Raw genomic sequence first — 23676 nt, forward strand, 5'->3', positions numbered from 1 at the left:
GTTTAAGATCACACGTCACGTAACATTAGTTTACGAGCCAGCCAGCTAATGTTAGCTAGTTAAACAACAATGAACAAAGTGCCAACAATGCCACAGTGCTGGGAGCTAACCAACCAGGTCCAATGTTAGCTAGATAACATTAGGGCTCTAACTAGAAAAGCAAACGGCTCTTGGAAACATATAATAACGTCAGCTAGGGAGCCAGCCAGCTGACATTAGCTAGCTAACAGTACACTTTAGCTAGAAATGAAACCACTTTCTGTCAAAATTAGAAATGTGTAATATCTGAAAATGTAGCTAGCTAACGCTAGATTATCTTCCCTGAATACCCCATCATCATGCATGGTGGATGCGTCTCCCTGTCAGGAATGCCATTCCACGGTTGCCCTTAGTTTGAAGATGTAGTCAGGAGACAGGTGTTTTCTCCATCTCTTTAGCTATCATACTGAAGAAAGTGGAGAACAACACTTATGCAGTTCCACTACACAATACATTTAAAAAAGCTGTGTTTGACAGGATTACCAACACAGACTGACGAGCTCAAATAGACAGAAGCATTCAATATGACAGACCAAACCGAACTCCTTTCTCGGCATGCCCAGCCCACTCATTATCTCAGGCAATCATGGCTAGCGGGGGAGATTGCTGACTTTTTCTGTGGCTTAATAATTATTAACAAACAAGGCTTGTAATTTAACCATTTTATTCATATTTACAGATGGCATACAAGTTTGTTATTAAGGCACATGAAAGTTCACATGTTCGAGAAGGCATTACTTAGCCAAAAACGCATTTTGATAAAAAAAAAATGTTTAAGTTCAAGCAGCTCTCTCAAGTTGTGACTTGTGACATACGCCTAGTTTTCTGAATCGGGTCACCAGTTACAAATTACATAAAACATAAATCGATACAAAATAAGAGACAAAGAAAGAGAGAGAGAGAGACAGAAATAGAGACAATGAGAGAGACAGAGAAAGAAACAAACAAATAGAGTGACAGAGAGAGAAGTCTGTAAGTGGTACCTGGAAAAACACTCAATTCAATCTCTTCACAAAGTGCCCTGCCCTGATTGTCTGACAGGCATGCCACTCATCACCAGCTGATTCTCATAGCAGGTTGGGCCCTGCCCCTGTTGTCCCTGATTGGCTCCCCTCCCATGTGTGTCCTCCAATGAGGTGTGCTGGGCCGCTCACCAGCACAGCCTCTTCAGGAGCACAATGACTCCTGAAGCTCCAACCAGCCCCCATCAGGACATAGGAGATGTATACCCCTACCAACGACCTCCAGGCCCACTCTGCCTTCGATACTGGGGTTCTCCATGATCACCTGGAAAGAGGCTGTGAGGCAGGCCTCACTACCCAAGGATTTGTTACCCTGGACTAGGCAGTGGCAGGAGTAGAGGCCCAGGCTGGATCCGGAGACGGTGACCTCCAGGTGGGAGTGGTGCTGCAGGGTGTGGCGGCCCTGGGGGTGCTCCCAGACGCAGGGGAGAGGGGAGAGGTGGGGGTGGTCACAGGGGAGGAGGACCACCAGGCCCTTCTTCACACGCAGCTCCTTCACCTCAGGGGAACAACAAACTGAGAGGGGAAGGGGGTGGGAGAGAGAGGAGGAGTGAGAAGGAAGGATGGATAGTAAAAGAGAGAGAAAGGGAGAGATAGGAAGTATGATAGATGGGCAAGAATAGGGAGTTACAAGATGAGAGGAAGAGCGAGAGAGATCGTCTTTGTTTGGAAATGTAGTAGATTTGATGGATGTGTTTAATAGTGGAGTAAATGTGATATAATTATTATTAAATATATATATATATATTTGAACCTTTATTTAACCAGTCAGTTAATTAAGAACAAATTTTTATTTACAATAACGGCCAAACGCTAACCCAGACGACCCTGGGCCAATTGTATGCCGCCCTATGGGACTTGATTTCCCGAGTCGTAGTGGGAGGACAACACAACATGTCATCTGTAGCCTAATAAACTGTATGATTTCCTGAGTCGTAGTGGGAGGACAACACAACATGTCATCTGCAGCCTAATAAACTGTATGATTTCCTGAGTCGTAGTGGGAGGACCACACAACATGTCATCTGTAGCCTAATAAACTGTATGATTTCCTGAGTCGTAGTGGGAGGACAACACAACATGTCATCTGTAGCCTAATAAACTGTATGATTTCCTGAGTCGTAAACATGTCATCTGTAGCCTAATAAACTGTATGATATCCTGAGTCGTAGTGGGAGGACAACACAACATGTCATCTGTAGCCTAATAAACTGTATGATTTCCTGAGTCGTAGTGGGAGGACAACACAACATGTCATCTGTAGCCTAATAAACTGTATGATATCCTGAGTCGTAGTGGGAGGACAACACAACATGTCATCTGTAGCCTAATAAACTGTATGATTTCCTGAGTCGTAGTGGGAGGACAACACAACATGTCATCTGTAGCCTAATAAACTGTATGATTTCCTGAGTCGTAGTGGGAGGACCACACAACATGTCATCTGTAGCCTAATAAACTGTATGATTTCCTGAGTCGTAGTGGGAGGACAACACAACATGTCATCTGTAGCCTAATAAACTGTATGATTTCCTGGTCGAGGACCACACAACATGTCATCTGTAGCCTAATAAACTGTATGATTTCCTGAGTCGTAGTGGGAGGACAACACAACTGTCATCTGTAGCCTAATAAACTGTATGATTTCCTGAGTCGTAGTGGGAGGACAACACAACATGTCATCTGTAGCCTAATAAACTGTATGATTTCCTGAGTCGTAGTGGGAGGACAACACAACATGTCATCTGTAGCCTAATAAACTGTATGATTTCCTGAGTCGTAGTGGGAGGACAACACAACATGTCATCTGTAGCCTAAGAAACTGTATGATTTCCTGAGTCGTAGTGGGAGGACCACACAACATGTCATCGCATGACTCCCAGTTTACTTCCATATGATGGTTGTTACATCAATACTAGCATATAAAGATGTTTCCATCTCCACTTCTCACATCCTTCATTCTACCACCACAAAAAGATCCCACCATGTCCAACGGACAAGTTATCTGTTGGCATTTATAAAACTGTACCAAAACATCCAGTTACCATCAGAGCTGTGGTGATGTTTATTTTATACTGTATGGCTTTACTGGCATAAAAGACGTGGATGGTTAAAGACATAGACCATCATCAAAGAGAACTCATTAGGTAAGTAACACCACACTGCTAAACCACATCCTGAGTTAAACTCTTCATTGGACACATTCTGTTGTTGTTTGGTGTTACAGACGTTTGGACAGTAGAAGTATGTCATCATCTTTCCCAACATGCATTGGGAGTGTGTGTGATTGACAGATGGGTCTCACCACTGAGCCAGTTGATGGACTGATGCACGTGCACCTCTTGACCTGTTGCCCTGGTGATGTCAAACATCGTGCCCAGGAAGTTAGAAGGGGAGGCGGTGTACAGCACTCCATCTACAGTACACACATAGAAAGGATGTGATAGAGTGTGAGAGTGTTTGTGTGTCTAACCTGCAGTAACAGCAGTGTGACGTTGTCTGGGATCATAAGGACACTTCTCCTTCCCAACTGTGTCACCTTCTTCCTTCAAACGTCACTGGGTCCTGAACACACACACAGTCTATATTTAGTATGTGAACCAGCTGCTGAGGCTATATTAAATGTCAAATATTTGTTTCCTTTTTTATTTAACCAGGCAAGTCAGTTCAGAACAAATTGTTATTTACAAAGACGGCCTACCGGGGAACAGTGGGTTAACTGCCTTGTTCAGCGGCAGAGCAACAGATTTTTACCTTGTCAGCTCAGGAATTCAATCTAGCAACCTTCCTGTTACAAGTTCAATGCTCTAACCACTATGCTACCTGCCACCCCAGTAGGACGGCTCATAGTAATGTCTGGAACGGAGACAATGGAACGGCATCAAACACAAGGAGACCATATGTTTGATGTATTTGATATGGTTCCACTGATTCCACTCCAGCCATTACCACGAGCCTGGTCTCCCCAATTAAGGTCCCACTTCCTGTGATGTGAACATCATGTGTGTCAGCCTGTCAACTAAATACATGAACTGAATGAATAACATGTGTTTCACCACAACAGTTAAAGAGCATCTAGCAGGTGTATCATAATAATAATAATAATATAGGTGTAGAATATAATAATAATAATAATAATAATATAGGTGTAGAATATAATAATAATAATAATAATATTTTAGGTGTAGAGTATAATAATAATAATAATAATAATATAGGTGTAGAGTATAATAATAATATAGGTGTAGAGTATAATAATAATAATAATATAGGTGTAGAGTATAATAATAATAATAATAATATAGGTGTAGAGTATAATAATAATAATAATATAGGTGTAGAGTATAATAATAATAATAATAATAATATTTTAGGTGTAGAGTATAATAATAATAATAATAATAATAATAATATAGGTGTAGAGTATAATAATAATAATAATAATATAATAGGTGTAGAGTATAATAATAATAATATTATAGGTGTAGAGTATCATAATAATAATATAGGAGTAGAATATAATAATAATATAGGTGTAGAGTATAATAATAATAATAATAATAATATAGGTGTAGAGTATAATAATAATATTATAGGTGTAGAGTATAATAATAATATAGGAGTAGAATATAATAATAATATAGGTGTAGAGTATAATAATAATAATAATAATATAGGTGTAGAGTATAATATTAATATTATAGGTGTAGAGTATAATAATAATAATATAGGAGTAGAATATAATAATAATATAGGTGTAGAGTATAATAATAATAATGATAATATAGGTGTAAAGTATAATAATAATAATGATAATATAGGTGTAGAGTATAATAATAATAATGATAATATAGGTGTAAAGTATAATAATAATAATGATAATATAGGTGTAGAGTATAATAATAATGATAATATAGGTGTAGAATATAATAATACAAATAATAATAATATAGGTTTAGAGTATAATAATAATAATGATAATATAGGTGTAGAGTATAATAATAATAATGATAATATAGGTGTAGAGTATAATAATAATAATGATAATATAGGTGTAGAGTATAATAATAATAATGATAATATAGGTGTAGAGTATAATAATAATAATAATGATAATATAGGTGTAGAGTATAATAATAATAATGATAATATAGGTTTAGAGTATGAGAAGAGACAGAGGAGAGAGAACGTGACTGACTATGAAAGCACACTTGGGATTGTAGGCGTAGGAGCCACAGACGTAGATCCTTCCATCCTTCAGAACCTCCAGCAGACAGATGTAGTTATAACAGTCAATCTGTAGAGGGAGACAAAGAAACATGTCTCAAATAGCATCCTATTCTCCCCTATAGGCCCTGGTCAAAAGTGGTGCACTGTATAGGGACTAGGATGCCATTTGAGATTAGCAGATGGGGAAAACAGAAGCCTGTTTGTATCTAGTAAATAATGCAGGGTTTCTCAACTCAGGTGAGGAGGAGAGGAGACAGGAAACTGAAGGAGAGGAGACGGGAGGAGAGGAGATGGGAGAATGGAGCCTTAGTGTCAGAGAGAGACAGAGGAGGAAGAAGAAAGTTAAGAGAATGAGGAAGAGAAAAAATATGACAAATATTTGTTGTTTAGATTTAGAGGAGAGAATGTAGATATACTGTACTCTGTATTTCACACAGTCAGCCTATGCAACTTATTATGTATCAAGGTTAAGCACATTTTTACTCCTGAACTTATTTAGGTATGCCATAACAAAGGGGTTGAATACTTTCTGACTCAAGACATTTCAGCTTTAAATCTTTTATTAATTTGTAAAAAAAAAGAAAAACATATTTCCACTTTGACATTATGAGTTATTGTGTGTAGGACAGTGACAATAAAATCGCAATTTAATCCATTTCAAAATTCAGCGTGTAAACAACAAAATGTGGAGAAATTCTAGACTGTGAATACTTTCTGTAGCTGGTATCATGACTTTCAGAGTGACAATCAGCATCATAACTAATAGTGAGAGAGAACTATTTCTCACACATCCAGTAACTTAGAGTTGAACACGGATAGTCATGCCATTTTCCTTGGCCTGATGGACTGTGAGAGAACCACGCACAGTCCTCAGACCCACCACCATTAGGCTGTCCACTCCCCCAGAACCTGCAGTAGAAACAACAGAGTGAGACTGACCACTCTCTCAGAACCTAGAGTATGAACAACACAGAGTTAGACTGGCAGCTCTCTCAGAACCTAGAGAGATGTGGTCAGTGTTATTAGAGCAGTAGTCTCTTACCTTGTAGTGGTCAGTGGGTTTCCGTCCACCCATTTCCAGGTCCCCACAGTAACAGAGTCAGTCAGACCAATCCAAAAACTACTGTTGAGGTTGAAGAGAAACTTCTGTTGGTGAAAAAGATACTGATATTGTCAACTACTATAGACAATATGTGTTAAATACTGGAAGATACATTACTGACCAAGAGATGTATGATCATAATCCCCCCCCCCCCCCGCTGCCCTCTCTCTCAATCTCTCAATGCTTTAGCTCTCCCACCTTCCACCACAGATGCGGAGGGGGCAGATGTGCTGGATTGAGACGCAGCCAATGCAAAAACTGATGGATTTTGATGTTTTTTATTATGTTACTTAGATTGATACACTGGTTCATAAATAGACTCTCAGGCTTTCTGTATGTCACCCAGCGTAATTCTCTCTCTCTCTCTCTCTCTCTCTCTCTCTCTCTCTCTCTCTCTCTCTCTCTCTCTCTCTCTCTCTCTCTCTCTCTCTCTCTCTCTCTCTCTCTCTCTCTCTCTCTCTCTCTCTCTCTCTCTCTCTCTCTCTCTCTCTCTCTCTCTCTCTCTCTCTCTCTCTCTCTCTCTCTCTCTCTCTCTCTCTCTCTCACCTGTTCCTTTTCACTGTTTATGATCACCAGGTCTGCTCCTCTCTCCAGACATTCCTGTCTGCTCTCCTCCCAGGTTTTAGCCTTAGTAAACAGGAAGTACCAACTGGATTCAAACTTATGCCAGCCTTCTGGACAGGTTTGTTCTACAAGACAATAACATGAATCCCCATCTTATTATTCTGCACATATTATTGTAGAATACAAACACAAGTTGACTGCATATTAGATATGTGATGTTATGATCATTTATTAGGTGAACTCACTCAGATTAGATGACTTTGACATGACATCATCTTTCTCTTTCTGTAGCTGGTCTCTCTCTTTAGTCAGGTTGTTGTAACTGGTCTGTAGCTGGTCTCTCTCTTTAGTCAGGTTGTTGTATCTGGTCTGTAGCTGGTCTTTCTCTGTTGAGTCGTGATCACCAATGACTCCATCTGTAAAAGGGAAAAGTTCATCAAACATGTAACTAAAACACCATTAATGAGTAAGTATGATTAAGTAGGCTACTTAAGCCTCAGTGACAACATACTAAACTTACAGTAGACAGACAGGCCTATGATCCCAGCCAATAGGAGAACACACAGCAGCCCCAGACACACTGCAGCAACTCCAGAGGGTCTCTTCCACCACTGAAAATGTACTGAATCACACATTATTAAAGTATGATATTTGGTAATGTGTTTTACTGTATCATTCACAATTGGGACAAATAAATAAAATCTAATTGTATTTGTCACATGCGTCGTATCCAACAGGTGTTTTAATAAAAAAAAAAAAAAAAAAAGTAGCAAATAATTAAAGAGCAGCAGTAAAATACCGATAGCGAGGCTATAAACAGGGGTTACCGGTACAGAGTCAGTGTGTGGGAGCACTGGTGTCGAGGTAATTGAAGTAATATGTACGGTAAAAGACGGGGGGCAATGCCAATAGTCTGGGTAGCCGTTTGATTAGACGTCCAGGAGTTTTATGGCTTGGGGGTAGAAACTGTTTATAAGCCTCTTAGACTTAGGCGCTCTGGTACTGCTTGCCATGCGGTAGCAGAGAGATCAGTCTATGATTAGAGTGGAGTGACAAGATGAAAAGAATCTGCCCACTCCATCAAGCAACGGGGACAACAACACAGGGCATTCATAGGACCTCATGGAACCATGGACCACACCTGCAGAAACTGGACAACAGAGGAGATACCTATCATAGACTTCTCCCAGCTGACGCTTGACATACCACCTACGCCACCTCCAGTGGTATTAACAACCAGCTGGTATCATCGAGTAGAATCAGCCAACAGTAACACGGAAGCAGCAATGTGAGAGTCAGTAGTGCATGACCTTAAATGGTAATAATAGGAAGCTTCCGTTTAACACACAGGCCTCAGGTTACGTAGGTCGACAGTACCAGTGGGAACTTCCCCTGTAAAAAGGTATATGAAGAGAACAGAGATCATAAGACAGTATGATCCTCACTGACATATGAGACAGTCTTCATATGGAGGATCATCACAGGTAAATGTACTATTGCACTATACGCTTTTTGTTAGACTATAACAATATTAGAGAACTGGATAATTTTGCCTAAGTACTTATTGGATCACTATCTGAATATACTTGGTTGAATTTAATGACCCCGAGACTGAGTCTACGAAACACAGAGGTCTAAACACCTCTTGAATACAGACGAAGTAGCAGTCACTCAGTGAGACATCAGGTACAGATGTGATTGGCAATACGAGGAAACAGCAAAGTACCAGTTACAATATATTGAGTCCATACACAGAGTTGGAAGTGTATAGAGATATTGGAATTTGGGAATCTAGCATCATAGCAGTCAGAATACCAATTACGGGAAAGTAACCAAGGGGCTGAGCATTTAAGATAATTGAACTATTTTTGCTATTTAGTCAATATTGTTAGAAGTGTTAACACATTTAAAGTTTGGCAATATTATCTGGCAAAGCTTAAAGCATTGAGGATTGATTGAGCATTATTGTTGTATTGAGAAACTGTATAACCATTGAATTGTAATGATGTGTATAAGACAAAAGACAGAGTGACTAAATAAAAGCTTTAAACTTTGACAACTAGGCCAGATTAACGATCTGGAGAGCAAACGCCTTTGACACTCTCACTGAACAGACAGTGACCCTGTGTCACGCCCTGGTCGAAATATATTATGTTTATTCTTCATTTATTCGGTCAGGCCAGGGTGTGACATGGGTTATTGTGGCGTGTTTTTGTCTTGGGGTTTTGTGGGATGTCTAGCGTTAGTCTATGGCTGCCTGAGGCGGTTCTTAATCAGAGTCAGGTGATTATCGTTGTCTCTGATTGGGAACCATATTTAGGCAGCCATATTCTTTGTGTGTTTCGTGGGTGATTGTCCTTAGTGTCTTTGTTCCTGTCGCTGTGTTAGTTTTCACTAGTATAGGCTGTTTCGGTTTTCGTTACGTTCATTACGTTCTTTGTGTTGTATTGATTCGTGTTTACGTTTGTTATTTAAACATGGATCGCAATCTACACGCTGCATTTTGATCCGACTCTCCTTCATCGCCTACAGAAAACCGTTACACCCTGGTTATAGGTTAAAGTGATTGCACTAAAGAATATTTCATTGTGTGGACAATAATATATTTTTAAGAGAGTCAAAACATATACCAATACTCGTTTCCAAGTGACTACTAGCTGAGAAGCATAATAACTAATAGGAGAAGTTATTATTGATATATACAGAGGTAAAGAAACTTGAAAGTAAGGAAATATAGGAGGAATCCATAACACTTAGAATATTTAAATAGGAGTATATCTATCCAAGTCCTCATACTAGACCGGAAAAATAAGGGAGTGACAACGTGAACGAAGGATCAAACCCAACTCACGCGAAGGGCCATTACGAATAAATAGGAAGGTTGGTAGGGCCGCACAGCTAGGCCCTTGTTACACCGAAGTAACTCATATCCTAAAGTATTCTGCCTAGCCAGAGGACGGGGTAGAGGCTTTTGCTGCAGGTATTGGGCAAAGTCAGCACCGTGACACTTGGCGCCCAACGTGGGGCTCCGATAGTAATAATACTCTGAAAACTAAATAAGTTAAGGACCTATATACCCAGAGAAAAAAAACCATGGCAACTACCATAGATACTACGGCAGCTCTGGAGGAGCTACGTAGGGTAGAAAATAATGGTACAGAACTGGAAATGAAACGCAGGCAAAAGGCAGGTCTACCCAACACTAGGCTCGCAATGTGCGTACCAGGAATACCCTGGGATCGCTGATCAAGAGGGAACAGACGGCCCTTCCAATAACAGGATTAGGCAAATAGCCCTGAGAAATAATAAAGTACTATAGAGTTTATAACAATATAGGAAATCTAAATACAATCTCAAGGTAAAGAGCAATGGCGGGTGAGTCTACTCTTTGAGGAAAAATCCCTGAGAAATAATAAAGTACTATAGAGTTTATAACTAAATAGGAAATCTAAATACAATCTCAAGGTAAAGAGCAATGGCGGGTGAGAGTCTACTCTTTGAGGAAAAAATCCCTGAGGAAACTAGAAAATACTATAGAGTTTATAACTAAATAGGACATTTATACAAACCTCAAGGTGAAGATATGGCAACAGGAGTGAATTATTTTCAACGCCGTCAAGGCAGGCAGACCTCGTAGTAATACGAAATTGGGTTCTAATTAAAAGTCATCCCAGAAAAAGAAGGGGGGCCAGAGGATGTAAGTGTGTATTGTGGCAAAGTGGCCTTCTATGCACAGCCCTGGTACCCCATGGCATTGGCCCTGCTATAAGACGGGACTCCAACGAATCTAGGAGACACTAGTGTAATGTTGAGAGCCATGCAGGAAGACTTATGTTCAGTATTTAGGATATATTTTAGCCAACAGGGCAGAAAAAAAGATGAAGGTAGAAAAATAGTGATTTTATAAACATTAAATTTAATTATGAAAATAAATATGTTGCAGTTCTTAGGGATAATAAAGTACTGTAGATAATGGATCCCATACTACGCAACATATAGAAAAATTATTGATGCGACTGAGTTAAGATTAACCCAGGTTATTGTTAGATAAAATACAGTGGACTCCCGAAAGAGAGATTTCATTAGTACATACAACATATGCTATGTTTAGCAGTGTTTTGGCCTTATCTAATCATTTGAAGATTTGTCTTCAAATAGTAGAAAGATGACAAGAATATATGGCATCTGTTGTGACCCAGGCTCATTGAGAGTATCGGGTTAATTAAGTTGAACTATATAATTATATTATAGGTTACTACATAGAAATGTTGAGTTCTATAAAATGCATTAGTGTAAACAGGGAGACAGTGAGACAGTCAGTCAATATTTGGAGACAGAGACCATATCTAGTACTGACAGTATTAGCTGCGGCAACAGGAAGCAGATGCGCAAGCGAACAAGGCCGGTTTTAAACCACAGCCATTAAAGCAGCAGTTAAGAGGAAGTTAAACATAGACATAACTACATTGAAAGAGCTGAGACAGATAGTGACCCATGTGCAAATGTATTAGGTCAGTTAGACACTGACACAGGAGTAGGGGAATGGGACGTTAAAGGGAAGTAAATAATGCAAAGAGTGGACACCTCAGGGTAAAATTTCAGGATGGACTTTAAAAAAGATGTGAAAATAATAAACCACTTAGGGATACATATGCTACAAGGAGAAGAAAATCTCCTCAGCTTATCGGACGGTAAATAATTATAAGTAAGGGGAGTCATAAATATGAACCATTTTTTGTTCCAGACCAAATAGAGAGTCAGAACACACATAAAATGATTGGAGGAGTACATAAGCCAGGGAAGCAATGCAAAATAGCCAGACACAAAAGAGGCCTTATCCAAGTTGAATACTGCAGGCAGAAAACTGAATCTGACAAAAAGCCAGATAGGCAAGAAGGAAGTCAGCTTTCTCGGTTTCACAATCAGCGACGGAATAACTGAGAGTGAAGGATACCTAGAAAAAGTGCAGAAAATAGAGAAGTCACAAACAGTGAATGAGATGCAGAAATGTCTAGGTAAAATAGGACATATTACAAACCATATACCCGGCTATAGCAGAGTAGCTAAGCATTGCTATAAGGGCATTACCAGACGAAATGACCAACTAGAGCTGTCACATAAGCAATATGGGAAAGAGCCTATAATTTGGACAGACAAAATGACTGAATCATGGATAAAGTTACAAAAAATGGCAGCTGTAGCCAAGAAACCCCGATCTGCCCCTATGGATATTTGTCAAATTAGAAGGGGAGGACATAGATAGGGATGGGTTCATATGGGTGGCCAATGAAGGATCGGAGAGAACAGTGAAGTGCTGCAGTAAACACTTAAAGGGACCAGTGATGAAATATACGTCTGAAGGAGCCAAGATGGCCCCTATTACAAATATATTGGAACAAGATAGTATCACTGACTCAGGGTCAACAAATTATAATAAAAGACCAGGAGCTAAACAGGCTATGGGCAGACAACAACACAAAGAATATGCTAGGGGTGACAACCACCACCTGGGACAAATGGAGAAATGTAGTAGGAATCAAGGGAGTACTCTTTGTAGCAGACAAAGGTTGGGAACAAGAAGATGAACCTCCTAAAGCAAGGCAAAGGAAGCATAAAACATCAAAAGAAAAACCCAGGGTTATAGTGGTCTTTACGGATGGAAGCGAGAAGTCAAAAACAGATGGGGCTTTATAGTGAAAAATAAAGCTACAGGAGATACTCTGACCAAACAGAGTCGAACAATAACAGGGAAAGCCCAAAAGGCAGAGGTAATGGCAGTGCTAGATGCACTTTTACACTGTATAGGGTCTAAGCTGAAAAGGGTAGAAATAGTGACCGACAGTTATTACTGTGCGCGAGCTATGGCCTCAGATAAAAAGATTTGGCAGAATAACGGGTACAGAGGTGCCAAAAATAAGCCAATTCAATATGAGGATGAGTGGAGGAAAATCCATGAGTTAATGGATGAAATGAACATAGTGTAAGTCATTAAAAGGCTCACACTGCCGAGTCAGTAAGTGCAGAAGCAGACTTTAACCAACTAGGCAATAAATAGGTAGATTAACTTGTTCAAATGGGAAGAATAGTTCACTATAAACGAGAGAAAGACAAACTGAAAGCACTCCATGAAGATTGGGGCCACGTGGGGTCCCGAATATTCATGAAAAGACTAACAGACGAGGGCATTTTCTATACTAGAGAAGAAGTACTAGAGATATGCACGAGATGCATCCTATGCCAAGAACAAAAGGTTAGTAACCTAGGCAAGATAGCAGGTCAACACATTAAGTGCACCACACCATGGAAGCAAATAGCATTAGATGCTATGGGCCCTATGAAGGTGGCCACCTCCTTAGGGCACAGGTACGCTATAGTAGCGGTGTGTATGGCTATAGGATACTCAATAGTGCTCACATCAAATTCATCCAATGCGGTACCAGTATTGCAGATGCTTAACCTTCTAACCCTTGCTCTAGGTCCATTCCCATTGTTAAGGACTGACAATGGGACTCAAAATAAGAATAAGAGAGTGGAGGATTGGTGTGCCGAGTCTCGCACATATTCTCCCCTCCTCCTCAAGCAAATGGTTGAGCGGAGAGAACAATTGGAAAGCTTAAAACAACATTGGGGTTGTGGAAAGCAGGTAGAGGGACTGGGGACCCAAGTTGACACAGGCCTGTGTGGAGTTAAATCATACTCTCACAGATACAGGACCAAGCCCCAGAGAGTTAATGGGTTTATCCGGGATCAGCACAGCTAACACCCAGTCTCCCCCTCTACCTTGTGTGTTAAAGGTGGGAGACTGGATTAGGATCGAGAAACCACCAGGAGCTGATACAGGGAACAGAGTAATTAAAACATTTAAAAATGAGACAGCAAATAACTGAGGTTGTCAGTGCTAACCCAGTTAAAGTAGACAGTAATATAACAGTAGATATCTCCCAACTTAAGAAAGTATGTCCCTCAGAGGTGGTGCCAGAATGGTTGCATCTGCTTAACTGCAGGTCAGGGCTGCAAGTGCGCCGTTCTGGAGATACTATATGGGTTGCCTCACACACCTGGCATGAGGATTTAGTCAAGGTTGGGGTGTTGGTGGCCCGCGAACACAAAGGTGTTGTGGTAAGAACGTAAGTGTATGGATGTTACAGGGTCAGGACATATGAGCACTGTACCATATGACAACTGTGGAGAACCAACTGCTGAGGTCCAATACCAAGGACCGGCTAATCTTAGCCTTAGGCAATCGGCCACAGGAAGTGATAGCGGAGAGAACGGCGGGAGACAAAGAGTAGGCCACATACTCAAGTGTAGAGCATGTGGATTACATGTATTCTCAAATTGTATACGGGGAGTACAAGTAGTATCGGGAACCTGGGACCCTAAAAGATGCTTATGCATGTGGAACCACAGGGGAATCATACAACCTAGGAGTGTAGAAATCAGCAAGTTAAGGGAAATACGGTCTTACTAAGAGGGAGCTTGCTTACGCCAGTAAGGCCAGAAGTGTCACGTCTAATCAAGGTGGGTGGAATCAGGCGCAGAGAGCAGAATGCGATATAAAGTTTTATTCTCCGGTGAACAAAATAAACAACGGTCACCCCAAATACACACAGGGTGAAATTATCCAACACAGGATAACAGACTAACCAGAGAATAAGAAACACAAAAACACCGACAGACAAAATGAATGACAAAATAAACAATCCCGCACAAAACAAGGGCGGGACAACCTACATTAAATACAGACACTAATTAACTAAACAACACACAGGTGAAACCAATTAGACAAAACCAACAGATACACGAAAAAGGGATCGGTAGTGGCTAATAGGACGGTGACGACGACCGCCGAGCACCGCCCGAACGGGCAGGAGAGCCAACTTCGGCGGAAGTCGTGACAAGAAGACCCTCTCTGGCCAATAGAACAAGGACCTTTCCAGTTGGCAAAAGGGTCTAGTACCTATAGGAATAGTGAAGAGTGGCTAAAAGCCAGGGAAAGAGACCCAGTACCCCTTACGGGATATGGGACCAGTAAAGGAAAACCAGAATGTTGGATGATGGTAGACGGGAAATTTTCCTATGGAACCCTAGGAATTACCTAAATCAGATGCTGATAAACAGACGTGACCGGGAACAAGATGATGAATATTAATCAGACAATAACCATGTCAGAAACGACCACCATGGAGTAATAAGAAGATGCTGATGGGAAGGAACATGTAAGCCAGTGAGAGAACATCACTGGGGTAGGTTAATGAGGAAAGAAAAGACAATGTGCTGTGTCTCTAAGCTTATGGCTATAGAGGATACAGAACCCGTCCGAGGTGACAAAAGAGAAAGACATATGGTGAAATTGGGCTGGCAAATATACATTGCCCAGGACCCTAAGACTGCATTGGACTGTGTATACTCGTGCCACATGCTGGTGGACAGGAAAGCAGCTCCTGGAGGAGGAAGGGGTAGACATGAAGCTGCTCCACCTGATCCACAAGGAAAAATTAGAAGGTTTATTAACCTAATAAATAGGAAAACAACTCCAGACACACAAGACCCTGGAGAGGGCACATGTAGACGAAGGGATAGAGGCCATACTAGGTCGCCTATTTGTAAAAAAAAAAAAAAAATAAAAAACTTATTAGAACCCCCTCTGTCTCCACAGGGAAGCATGAGACTGGGGGAATATAGAACCAGGCATAGGGAGTGTAAGATAGGATGGTGTTGGTGGGTAAGTATTCTTTCCACCATAATCATAGTGCCAAGCGCTATAGTATTTGGACTAACCCTAGGGGTAATATACGAAAAACAAGAAAGAGAAATGATACAAGGTTTAGAGATAGAACAAGAAAGATGCCAGAATTCAATACCGGTATACAGGGCATTTACTAAGTGATGGGGGGTACCAGTACAATGCACCCCTAATGACATTCCCCACTCTGCCAGGCCAGGAGAAAAACTGATAACGTATTCAGAATGGGTATGCCTTACGACACGGAATAATACAAACCCAGGGTTGGCCTATCCCAGGTCAACCCCATGGACAACACTGGACCTTAGGAGTTTGAAAGAAAATTATTAACAAAGTCTTGAGATGGCCTAAAGAATGTGTGCTAAAGCCCCATTATGGAACTGGGAACAAGAACCAAATAACCCGTTCTATAGGAAAAGAGGGAAGACCACCCAACAGTATTATGACCAATGGGTTAGACCCCCTGCGAATAAAACTGAGGCCTGGGCATGATACCATTGCATCTCAGCCCATGGCATAGTGAAAGAATCAGGAATCCCCCACTTCCATAGATGGTCAGGGGGACATTATCCTTCACCTGGAATGCTGGAGGTAGCTCCGGCCTTCTCAGGCAGGAATGAGGAAGCAAACCAAAAGTTGGTAGACATGGTAAACGCATGGGGTGCATGCCCCTCCAGAGTAATGGCGGGAGGAGGTATTATAAAGAGTATAAAAGCACATGACAGAATGGAACATGTGCATCAATTTGGAAATAGTTTCCCCCCAATAAGAAGATTGAACACTGATACCCTTATATGGATGCAGAGATTAATGCTACAAAAATGGAATACAACCATGGTTAAAATGAGTAGGAAGGCATTAATAATGAACGAAACAGTCATTAGAAACTTTGAAGCCAGCATTAGTATAAAAGTACCACGGCGTCCAAAACATTTGACCCAATAGCAATGGGATGGGATAAACGCCCGCTGGACCCCACTCCGTTAACCGGAGGATACATACAATTAGCATGCTATGGAGGCATTCAATTCCATGTAAACCAAGGGGATATAGCTGGCACCAGGGATCAGACCCTTAGAACAGATCCCTCGCTAGCCGATTGGGCTAGATATACCCTTGAACCCATGACCGCCCGGTGGCTGATGGGAGGGTATAAGGAATGGGCCATAAAGCTAATGTGGCCACAACAGGACGAACCATGGGGAGACCTATGGGGAAAAGGGTCAGACTGGGATAAGAATATGACCCTGACTTGGAATATGTCCACGTGTAAACAGTTATTTGACAATGGTACGGTATCAGAAGGATGCAGTATAATTAAACGAAATTTGGAACTGTTAAAAACTATGGGGCAGGAAAACTACTGTAACATATTGAAGAGAAGGTTCTGGGACGAAGGAGCAGATGGCATAACGTGATATCGAGATGAGGACACCACTATGAGTAATGCTTTAGGAGTCAACTGGTTAACTAGAGCGTGGGGAGGTTTTACCACAGAGATGAAATGAGATAAAATGGCAAAGGATATAATAGTGGAACCAGTAAATAAGGTGGTCACAGCCATAAATGATAAATGGGAGGAAGCCACTTCATGGTGGCAAGAAATAAAAGAAAAACTTCTGTCTAGGAATAAGTATTACAGTAGGGAATTTGATATTCATAGTGCTTATGATAGCCCTAAGCTACGCCAAAAGGATGGGACTTCCAGTGGAGGCAGTACTGAGGAAGGTGTGGCTATTCCTATTTAAAATAATGAAAATAACCCGTAGACTACTGAGAGAGTTATTAAAGTTAATGCTAAAACTCTTGTGGAAGATATGCAAAGGATTAATAATATGGACTATGGTATACGAGAGAGTACATCAAAGATCTCCGGGCCGATTAGAGCAACGGGGGACAGATGGAACACGGGTAGACCTACTAGAGGTCACGAATTTGTGACCCGCCGAGGTGTCAACCGCAAATATGCACTGCTCTAGTAAAGGAAGTAGGCAGTGCCTGACAAGGGGAGGGGCACTGGCTGAAGGTGAATAAAGGGGAGCTGTTTCTGCACAATGAGGCACAAATGACTTAAGCAGCCTGAGTACAACACAATAAAGAAAAGCTTCTAAACCATAGACACTGCCAACAACCTCCTAAGAAAATGGCATCCAATTCCTCCAACCAATCCGACTTTGAGGACAGGGACCTGACTCAAAGAGACCCTCAGGAGAAGGTAGCTATCACATTGTGCCAACTACTACAGATTATGATTTGGGGAACGTTGGGTTAGAAAAATAGGCAGGGTCAGGGGGTTATAACAGTGTTAGCAATAATACTTACCACCCTAGTGGCAGTGATTAGGTTTGGTTTATCCAAAGGACGGATAGTAATGTTGTCTATGGTACCTGTGGTAATACAACAAGTGGCACCAGTACTGGGGAAACACAATTCGGAGAAACTATGGCAACAGTCTTTGGGGCAAAAGGCCAGATAGGAGGCTTTGAAGTAAACACGACAGATACCACAGGGCTATGTGAACAACTGAAGGGATTTGCATACGCTGGATGGGTAATGGAAGGGCTAATGTTGGTAAAAATAATAATGCAGTTGTGGAAAGAACTAAAAAAAACTGACAAATAAAAGAAGCAAAATTAGGAGACAGGTATTAGGAAAAGCACTACACATAGTAATATGGGTAGTTATAGCTATGGCCCTTAATGCCGTGCACCATTTTCACGGGAAATGGAATGAACTAAGGCAATTATGGGTTTTGTGCTTACCAATCTTTTCTCCCCCTCATATTCCTAGGAAAACCCTGAGAAGTCCGAGGGGGTAAGACCTGGATATTACTTTAAACAAGATGGGGAGAGGGAGGAAAGGGTGGGCAAAAAAGGTAGGATAGTTAGAGTAGAAGAGAGTAGGTGGCTATGGTGTAAGGGAGCTGAGGACAGAGTCATGATAAATTGTGGGCGATGTGGGAGATTGGCCCCCGGAGAATTGGAGCAGGAAGACATACATGGGGTTGTCCTATCTGGAACCACATGGCTATGCGAGGATTGTTATGAACCTCATGAGGCGTATATGATAGAAAGAATAGGTGAGGAGGAGTACTTTGGCACAGTTACATCCTGGGGATTCGGGGTTAACATGAAAGCCACAGCAGGAAGGCGTAGAGTGGCGATAGGAAGGAAAGAAAATACAATAGTAGACTTCAAAGATAGTAGCAAATGCCCATGTCGGCCAGCGAATTGGAAATATGGATCACCACCTCTGGTGGAGACACAAAGAGACACAAGGAGAGAGCCCCAAGTTATGCTAGGGGACTTGGAGAAATGTTGGACCAAAGAGGACTTAGAAGTCCTGGAGAAACATCAGTGCTACATAAGTCGAGATAAGGACGGGGCGGAGTGGCACGAAGATGTTGGATTGCAACATAGGGGCTTGCATGACGGACAACAGATGGGTAGAAATGATGTTAGGAGATATCTATAGGCCAAGAGCTAGTAAACATGGAGTGAGGAGGAGATTAACTGAGGAAGAGGTACGGGCCCAGAAAAAGGTAGAGGGGCAAGGAAAAGAACCGGGTTTCCTTATAGAAGAAAGTAAGGAAGAACATGGAGAGGGACCAGGTTTGAAGATAAGGAGACTAAGAAGGTATACCCCAAGGCACAGACAGGATAATCAGAGATCGAGGAAAGAAAAGGAGGAAAGACAGAAAGAGAGAGGTAGGCAGTTAGTGAAAGGATGGTTTGGGTGTGGCTCAAAAGACAATGGCCCTAGTGGGCTGCTAGACGCAGGAGTTAGGAGGCAGACGGCACAGGGGCCAGCCTGGGGACCTATCTGGGCACTAAAGGCAACAGAGGAAAGACAATGTAAAACCATACAAAGAGATGGGTCAGATCATAAGGGCGAGGGACCTAACTGGTCCAAAATTATAGATCTTACTAGTTCAGTAGTAAGGTGTGAGGCAGCAGCAGGAGACCTGAGAAGGGAGCTGAAATACATTGGGGATGAACTTATAGGTATGGTAAACCCCAGAATTAGGAAGGGCAAGAAGAAGGCCAAGAAAGGCAGGCGACAATAACACAATGGTCTAACCAATCTTCCCTGAATTCTAGGAATCAGAAGCTTCAGAGGAAGAACAGATGTATGAGGAATCAAAGATCCTAGGAGAATGGTGTATGTCTAGGATGGAGACATTCATTGAACATTGGCAAATAATGGATAGGCCTGACCTGAATGACTGTTGCGAGGGGCATATGTTGTGTTGGGAAAATACCAGGGAACTAGACTTACTACTACTACTACTACCTACTACTAGTTTACCGGTACAGAGTCAGTGTGCGGGAGCACTGGTGTCTAGGTAACTGAGGTAATATGTACATGTAGGTAGAGTTATTAAATTGACTATGCATAGATAATTAAAAGAGTAGCAGAGGGGTAAAGGGGGGGGGCAATGCAAATAGTCTGGGTAGCCATTTGATTAGATGTTCAGCATAATTATGGCTTGGGGGTAGAAACTGTTTATAAGCCTCTTGGACCTAGACTCTAGTACTGCTTGCCATGTGGTAACAGAGAAAACAGTCTATGACTAGAGTGGCAGGAGTCTTTGACAATGTTTAAGGCCTTCCTCTGACACCGCATGGTATAGAGGTCCTGATTGGCAGGAAGTTTGACCCAGTGATGTACTGGGCTGTACGCAGTACCCTTTGTAGTGCTTTGCGGTCGGAGGCCGAGCAGTTGCCCAACTAGGCAGTGATGCAACCAGTCAGGATGCTCTCGATGGTGGAGCTGTAAAACCTTTTGAGGATCTGAGGACAAGTGCCAAATCTTTTCAGTCTGTTGTGCCCTCTTTTCAGGTGTTGTTGTGCCCTCTTCACAACCTTCTTGGTATGCTTGGACCATGTCAGTTTGTTGGTATTGTGGGCACCAAAGAACTTGGGGCACCAAATCTCTCAACATGCTCCACTACAGCCCCATCGATGAGAATGGGGGCGTGCTCGGTCCTCCTTTTCCTGTAGTCCACGATCTTCTCCTTTGTCTTGATCAGGTTGAGAGAGAGGGTGTTGTCCTTGCACCATACGGCCATGTCTCTGACCTCCTCCTTATAAGGCTGTCTCGTCGTTGTCTTTGATCAGGCCTACCACTGTTGTGTCATCGGCAAACTTAATGATGGTGTTGGAGTCGTGCCTGGCCATGCAGTCATGAGTGAACAGGGAGTACAGGATGGGACTGAGAACCCACCCCTGAGGGGCCCCCGTGTTGAGGATCAGCGTGGTGGATGTGTTGTTACCTACCCTCAACACCTCGGGGTGGCCCATCAGGAAGTCCAGGATCCATTTGCAGAGGGAGGTGTTTAGTCCCAGGATCCTTAGCTTAGTAATGAGATTTGAGGGTACTATGGTGTTGAACGCTGATCTGTAGTCAATGAATAGCATTCTCACATAGGTGTTCCTTTTGTCCAGGTGTGAAAGGGCAGTGTGGAGTGCAATAGAGATTGCATCATCTGGATCTTTTTTGGGCGGTATACAAATTGGAGTGGGTCTAGGGTTTCTGGGATAATGGTGTTGATGTGAGTCATGACCAGCATTTCACTAACTGTTGCTATGGGTTGGTAGTCATTTCGGCAGGTTACCTTAGTGTTCTTGGGCACAGGGACTATGGTGGTCTGCTTGAAACAGGTTGGTGTTACAGACTCAGACAGGGAGAGGCTGAAAATGTCAGTGAAGACACGAGCCAGTTGGTCAGTGCATGCTCAGAGTATACATCCTGATAATCTGTCTGGCCCTGCAGCCTTGTGAACGTTGACCTGTTTAAAGGTCTTACTCACATGGGCTACGGAGAGCGTGATCACACAGTCGTCCGGAACAAAGCTATAATGCTACAGAGCGAAATTACTACATGGAAATATCACCTATTTAATGTGTGTGTGCGTGCGTGCGTGCTTGCATGTTCGCGTGGGTGTGCGTAATCTTACCTGAAACAACAACTCCATCTCTTGGACTGGACATGAAGGCTCTTACATTGGTATATATTTGGTCATCAATGTCTGTGTTCTTCATTGCATCAGGCTCATCGTCTTCAAATCCATCTGAGTTTTTATAGACTCCCTCTGACATCTTAACACACTTGTGATCAAATACAGTAACTTTTACTTCTAACCTCAGCCTGTGCATCTAGATGTGTCTTCTCCCTGCAAAGTGCTGCGTCTGTGTGACTTTAGGTAGTGAAACTCTTTATCAGTCAACCACAGTGAAGGGGAAACTGTGAAATTAGCACAACACTGCTCACCACGTGACTCCCACCAGTCTAAGTATGATAATATAATACATGACTCCCACCAGTCTTAGTGTGATAATATAATAATGATATGACTCCCACCAGTCTTAGTGTGATTATATAATACATGATATGACTCCCACCTGCCTTAGTTTCATAACATAATACTTAATTTTTTTATTTTACCAGGCAAGTCAGTGAAGAACAAAATCTTATTTTCAATGATGGACTAGGAACAGTGGGTTAACAGCCTGTTCAGGGGCAGACCGACAGATTTGTACCTTGTCAGCTCGGGGATTTGAACTTGCAACCTTTTGGTTACTAGTCCAGCACTCTAACCACAAGGCTACCCTGCCGCCCCACTCCCACCAGTCTTAGTGTGATAATATAATACATGACTCCCACCAGCCTTAGTTTGATAATATAATACACATGACTCCCACCAGTCTTAGTTTAATAATATAATACATGACTCCCACCAGTCTTAGTATGATAATATAATACATGATATGACTCCTACCAGTCTTAGTGTGATAATATAATACATGATATGACTCCTACCAGTCTTAGTGTGATAATATAATACATGATATGACTCCTACCAGTCTTAGTGTGATAATATAATACATGATATGACTCCCACCAGTCTTAGTGTGATAATATAATACATGATATGACTCCCACCAGTCTTAGTGTGATAATATAATACATGATATGACTCCCACCAGTCTTAGTGTGATAATATAATACATGATATGACTCCCACCAGCCTTAGTTTGATAATATAATACATGATATGACTCCCACCAGCCTTAGTTTGATAATATAATAAATGATATGACTCCCACCAGCCTTAGTTTGATAATATAATAAATGATATGACTCCCACCAGTCTTAGTGTGATAATATAATACATGATATGACTCCCACCTGCCTTAGTTTCATAATATAATACATGATATGACTCCCACCAGCCTTAGTTTGATAATATAATACATGATATGACTCCCACCAGCCTTAGTTTGATAATATAATACATGATATGACTCCCACCAGTCTTAGTTTGATAATATACTATATGATATGACTCCCACCAGTCTTAGTGTGATAATATAATACATGATATGACTCCCACCAGTCTTAGTGTGATAATATAATACATGATATGACTCCCACCAGTCTTAGTGTGATAATGTAATACATGATATGACTCCCACCAGTCTTAGTGTGATTATATAATACATGATATGACTCCCACCAGTCTTAGTGTGATAATATAATACATGTCTCCCACCAGTCTTAGTGTGATAATATAATACATGTGTTATTATAGAGCAGTAGTCTCTTACCTTGGGGTGGTCAGTGTTATTATAGAGCAGTAATATCTTGCCTTGTGGTGGTCAGTGTTATTTTAGAGCAGTAGTCTCTTGCCTTGTGGTGGTCAGTGCTATTATAGAGCAGTAGTCTCTTGCCTTGGGGTGGTCAGTGTTATTATAGAGCAGTAGTCTCTTACCTTGGGGTGGTCAGTGTTATTAGAGCAGTAGTCTCTTACCTTGGGGTGGTCAGTGATATTATAGAGTAGTAGTCTCTTACCTTGTTGTGGTCAGTGTTATTTTAGAGCAGTAGTCTCTTACCTTGGGGTGGTCAGTGTTATTATAGAGCAGTAGTCTCTTACCTTGGGGTGGTCAGTTTTATTAGAGCAGCAGTCTTTT

At 41.6% G+C, this 23676-nt stretch overlaps 1 protein-coding gene across 5 annotated transcripts; it reads right to left on the reverse strand.

Annotated features, from left to right (window-relative positions):
* Positions 1 to 724: 724 nt before the first annotated feature.
* LOC135533431 (C-type lectin domain family 4 member E-like) lies at positions 725 to 21889 on the reverse strand. 5 transcript variants are annotated; one of them, XM_064960764.1, is made up of 8 exons: positions 21663 to 21889; positions 7478 to 7579; positions 7203 to 7373; positions 6940 to 7082; positions 6334 to 6437; positions 5260 to 5358; positions 3367 to 3477; positions 725 to 1577 (listed from the first exon to the last, which is right to left on the reverse strand). In XM_064960764.1, the coding sequence occupies exons 1-6, from the start codon at positions 21859 to 21861 to the stop codon at positions 5319 to 5321; spliced, it is 759 nt and encodes a 252-aa protein (XP_064816836.1). In that variant the 5' UTR covers positions 21862 to 21889; the 3' UTR covers positions 725 to 1577; positions 3367 to 3477; positions 5260 to 5318. The 5 variants fall into 5 exon arrangements, with proteins under 5 accessions (XP_064816836.1, XP_064816834.1, XP_064816835.1 ...); XM_064960762.1 differs by lacking the exon at positions 3367 to 3477 and adding an exon at positions 3535 to 3626; XM_064960763.1 differs by lacking the exon at positions 725 to 1577 and having other exon boundaries at positions 3260 to 3477.
* Positions 21890 to 23676: the final 1787 nt, after the last annotated feature.

The sequence above is a fragment of the Oncorhynchus masou genome, unplaced genomic scaffold (assembly GCF_036934945.1).
Source record: "Oncorhynchus masou masou isolate Uvic2021 unplaced genomic scaffold, UVic_Omas_1.1 unplaced_scaffold_2382, whole genome shotgun sequence".
NCBI classification, from domain to species: Eukaryota; Metazoa; Chordata; class Actinopteri; order Salmoniformes; family Salmonidae; genus Oncorhynchus; species Oncorhynchus masou.

What these genes read in the sequence shown, in the direction of transcription:
- LOC135533431 (XM_064960761.1), bottom strand. Translation starts at nt 21,861, where the DNA reads ATGCACAGGCTGAGGTTAGAAGTAAAAGTTACTGTATTTGATCACAAG. An exon ending in CATAGGCCTGTCTGTCTACT is followed by an intron (nt 7,374 to 7,477) that starts GTAAGTTTAGTA and finishes TCCCTTTTACAG; the next exon opens with ATGGAGTCATTGGTGATCAC. An exon ending in TAAACAGTGAAAAGGAACAG is followed by an intron (nt 6,438 to 6,939) that starts GTGAGAGAGAGA and finishes TTTCACCAACAG; the next exon opens with AAGTTTCTCTTCAACCTCAA.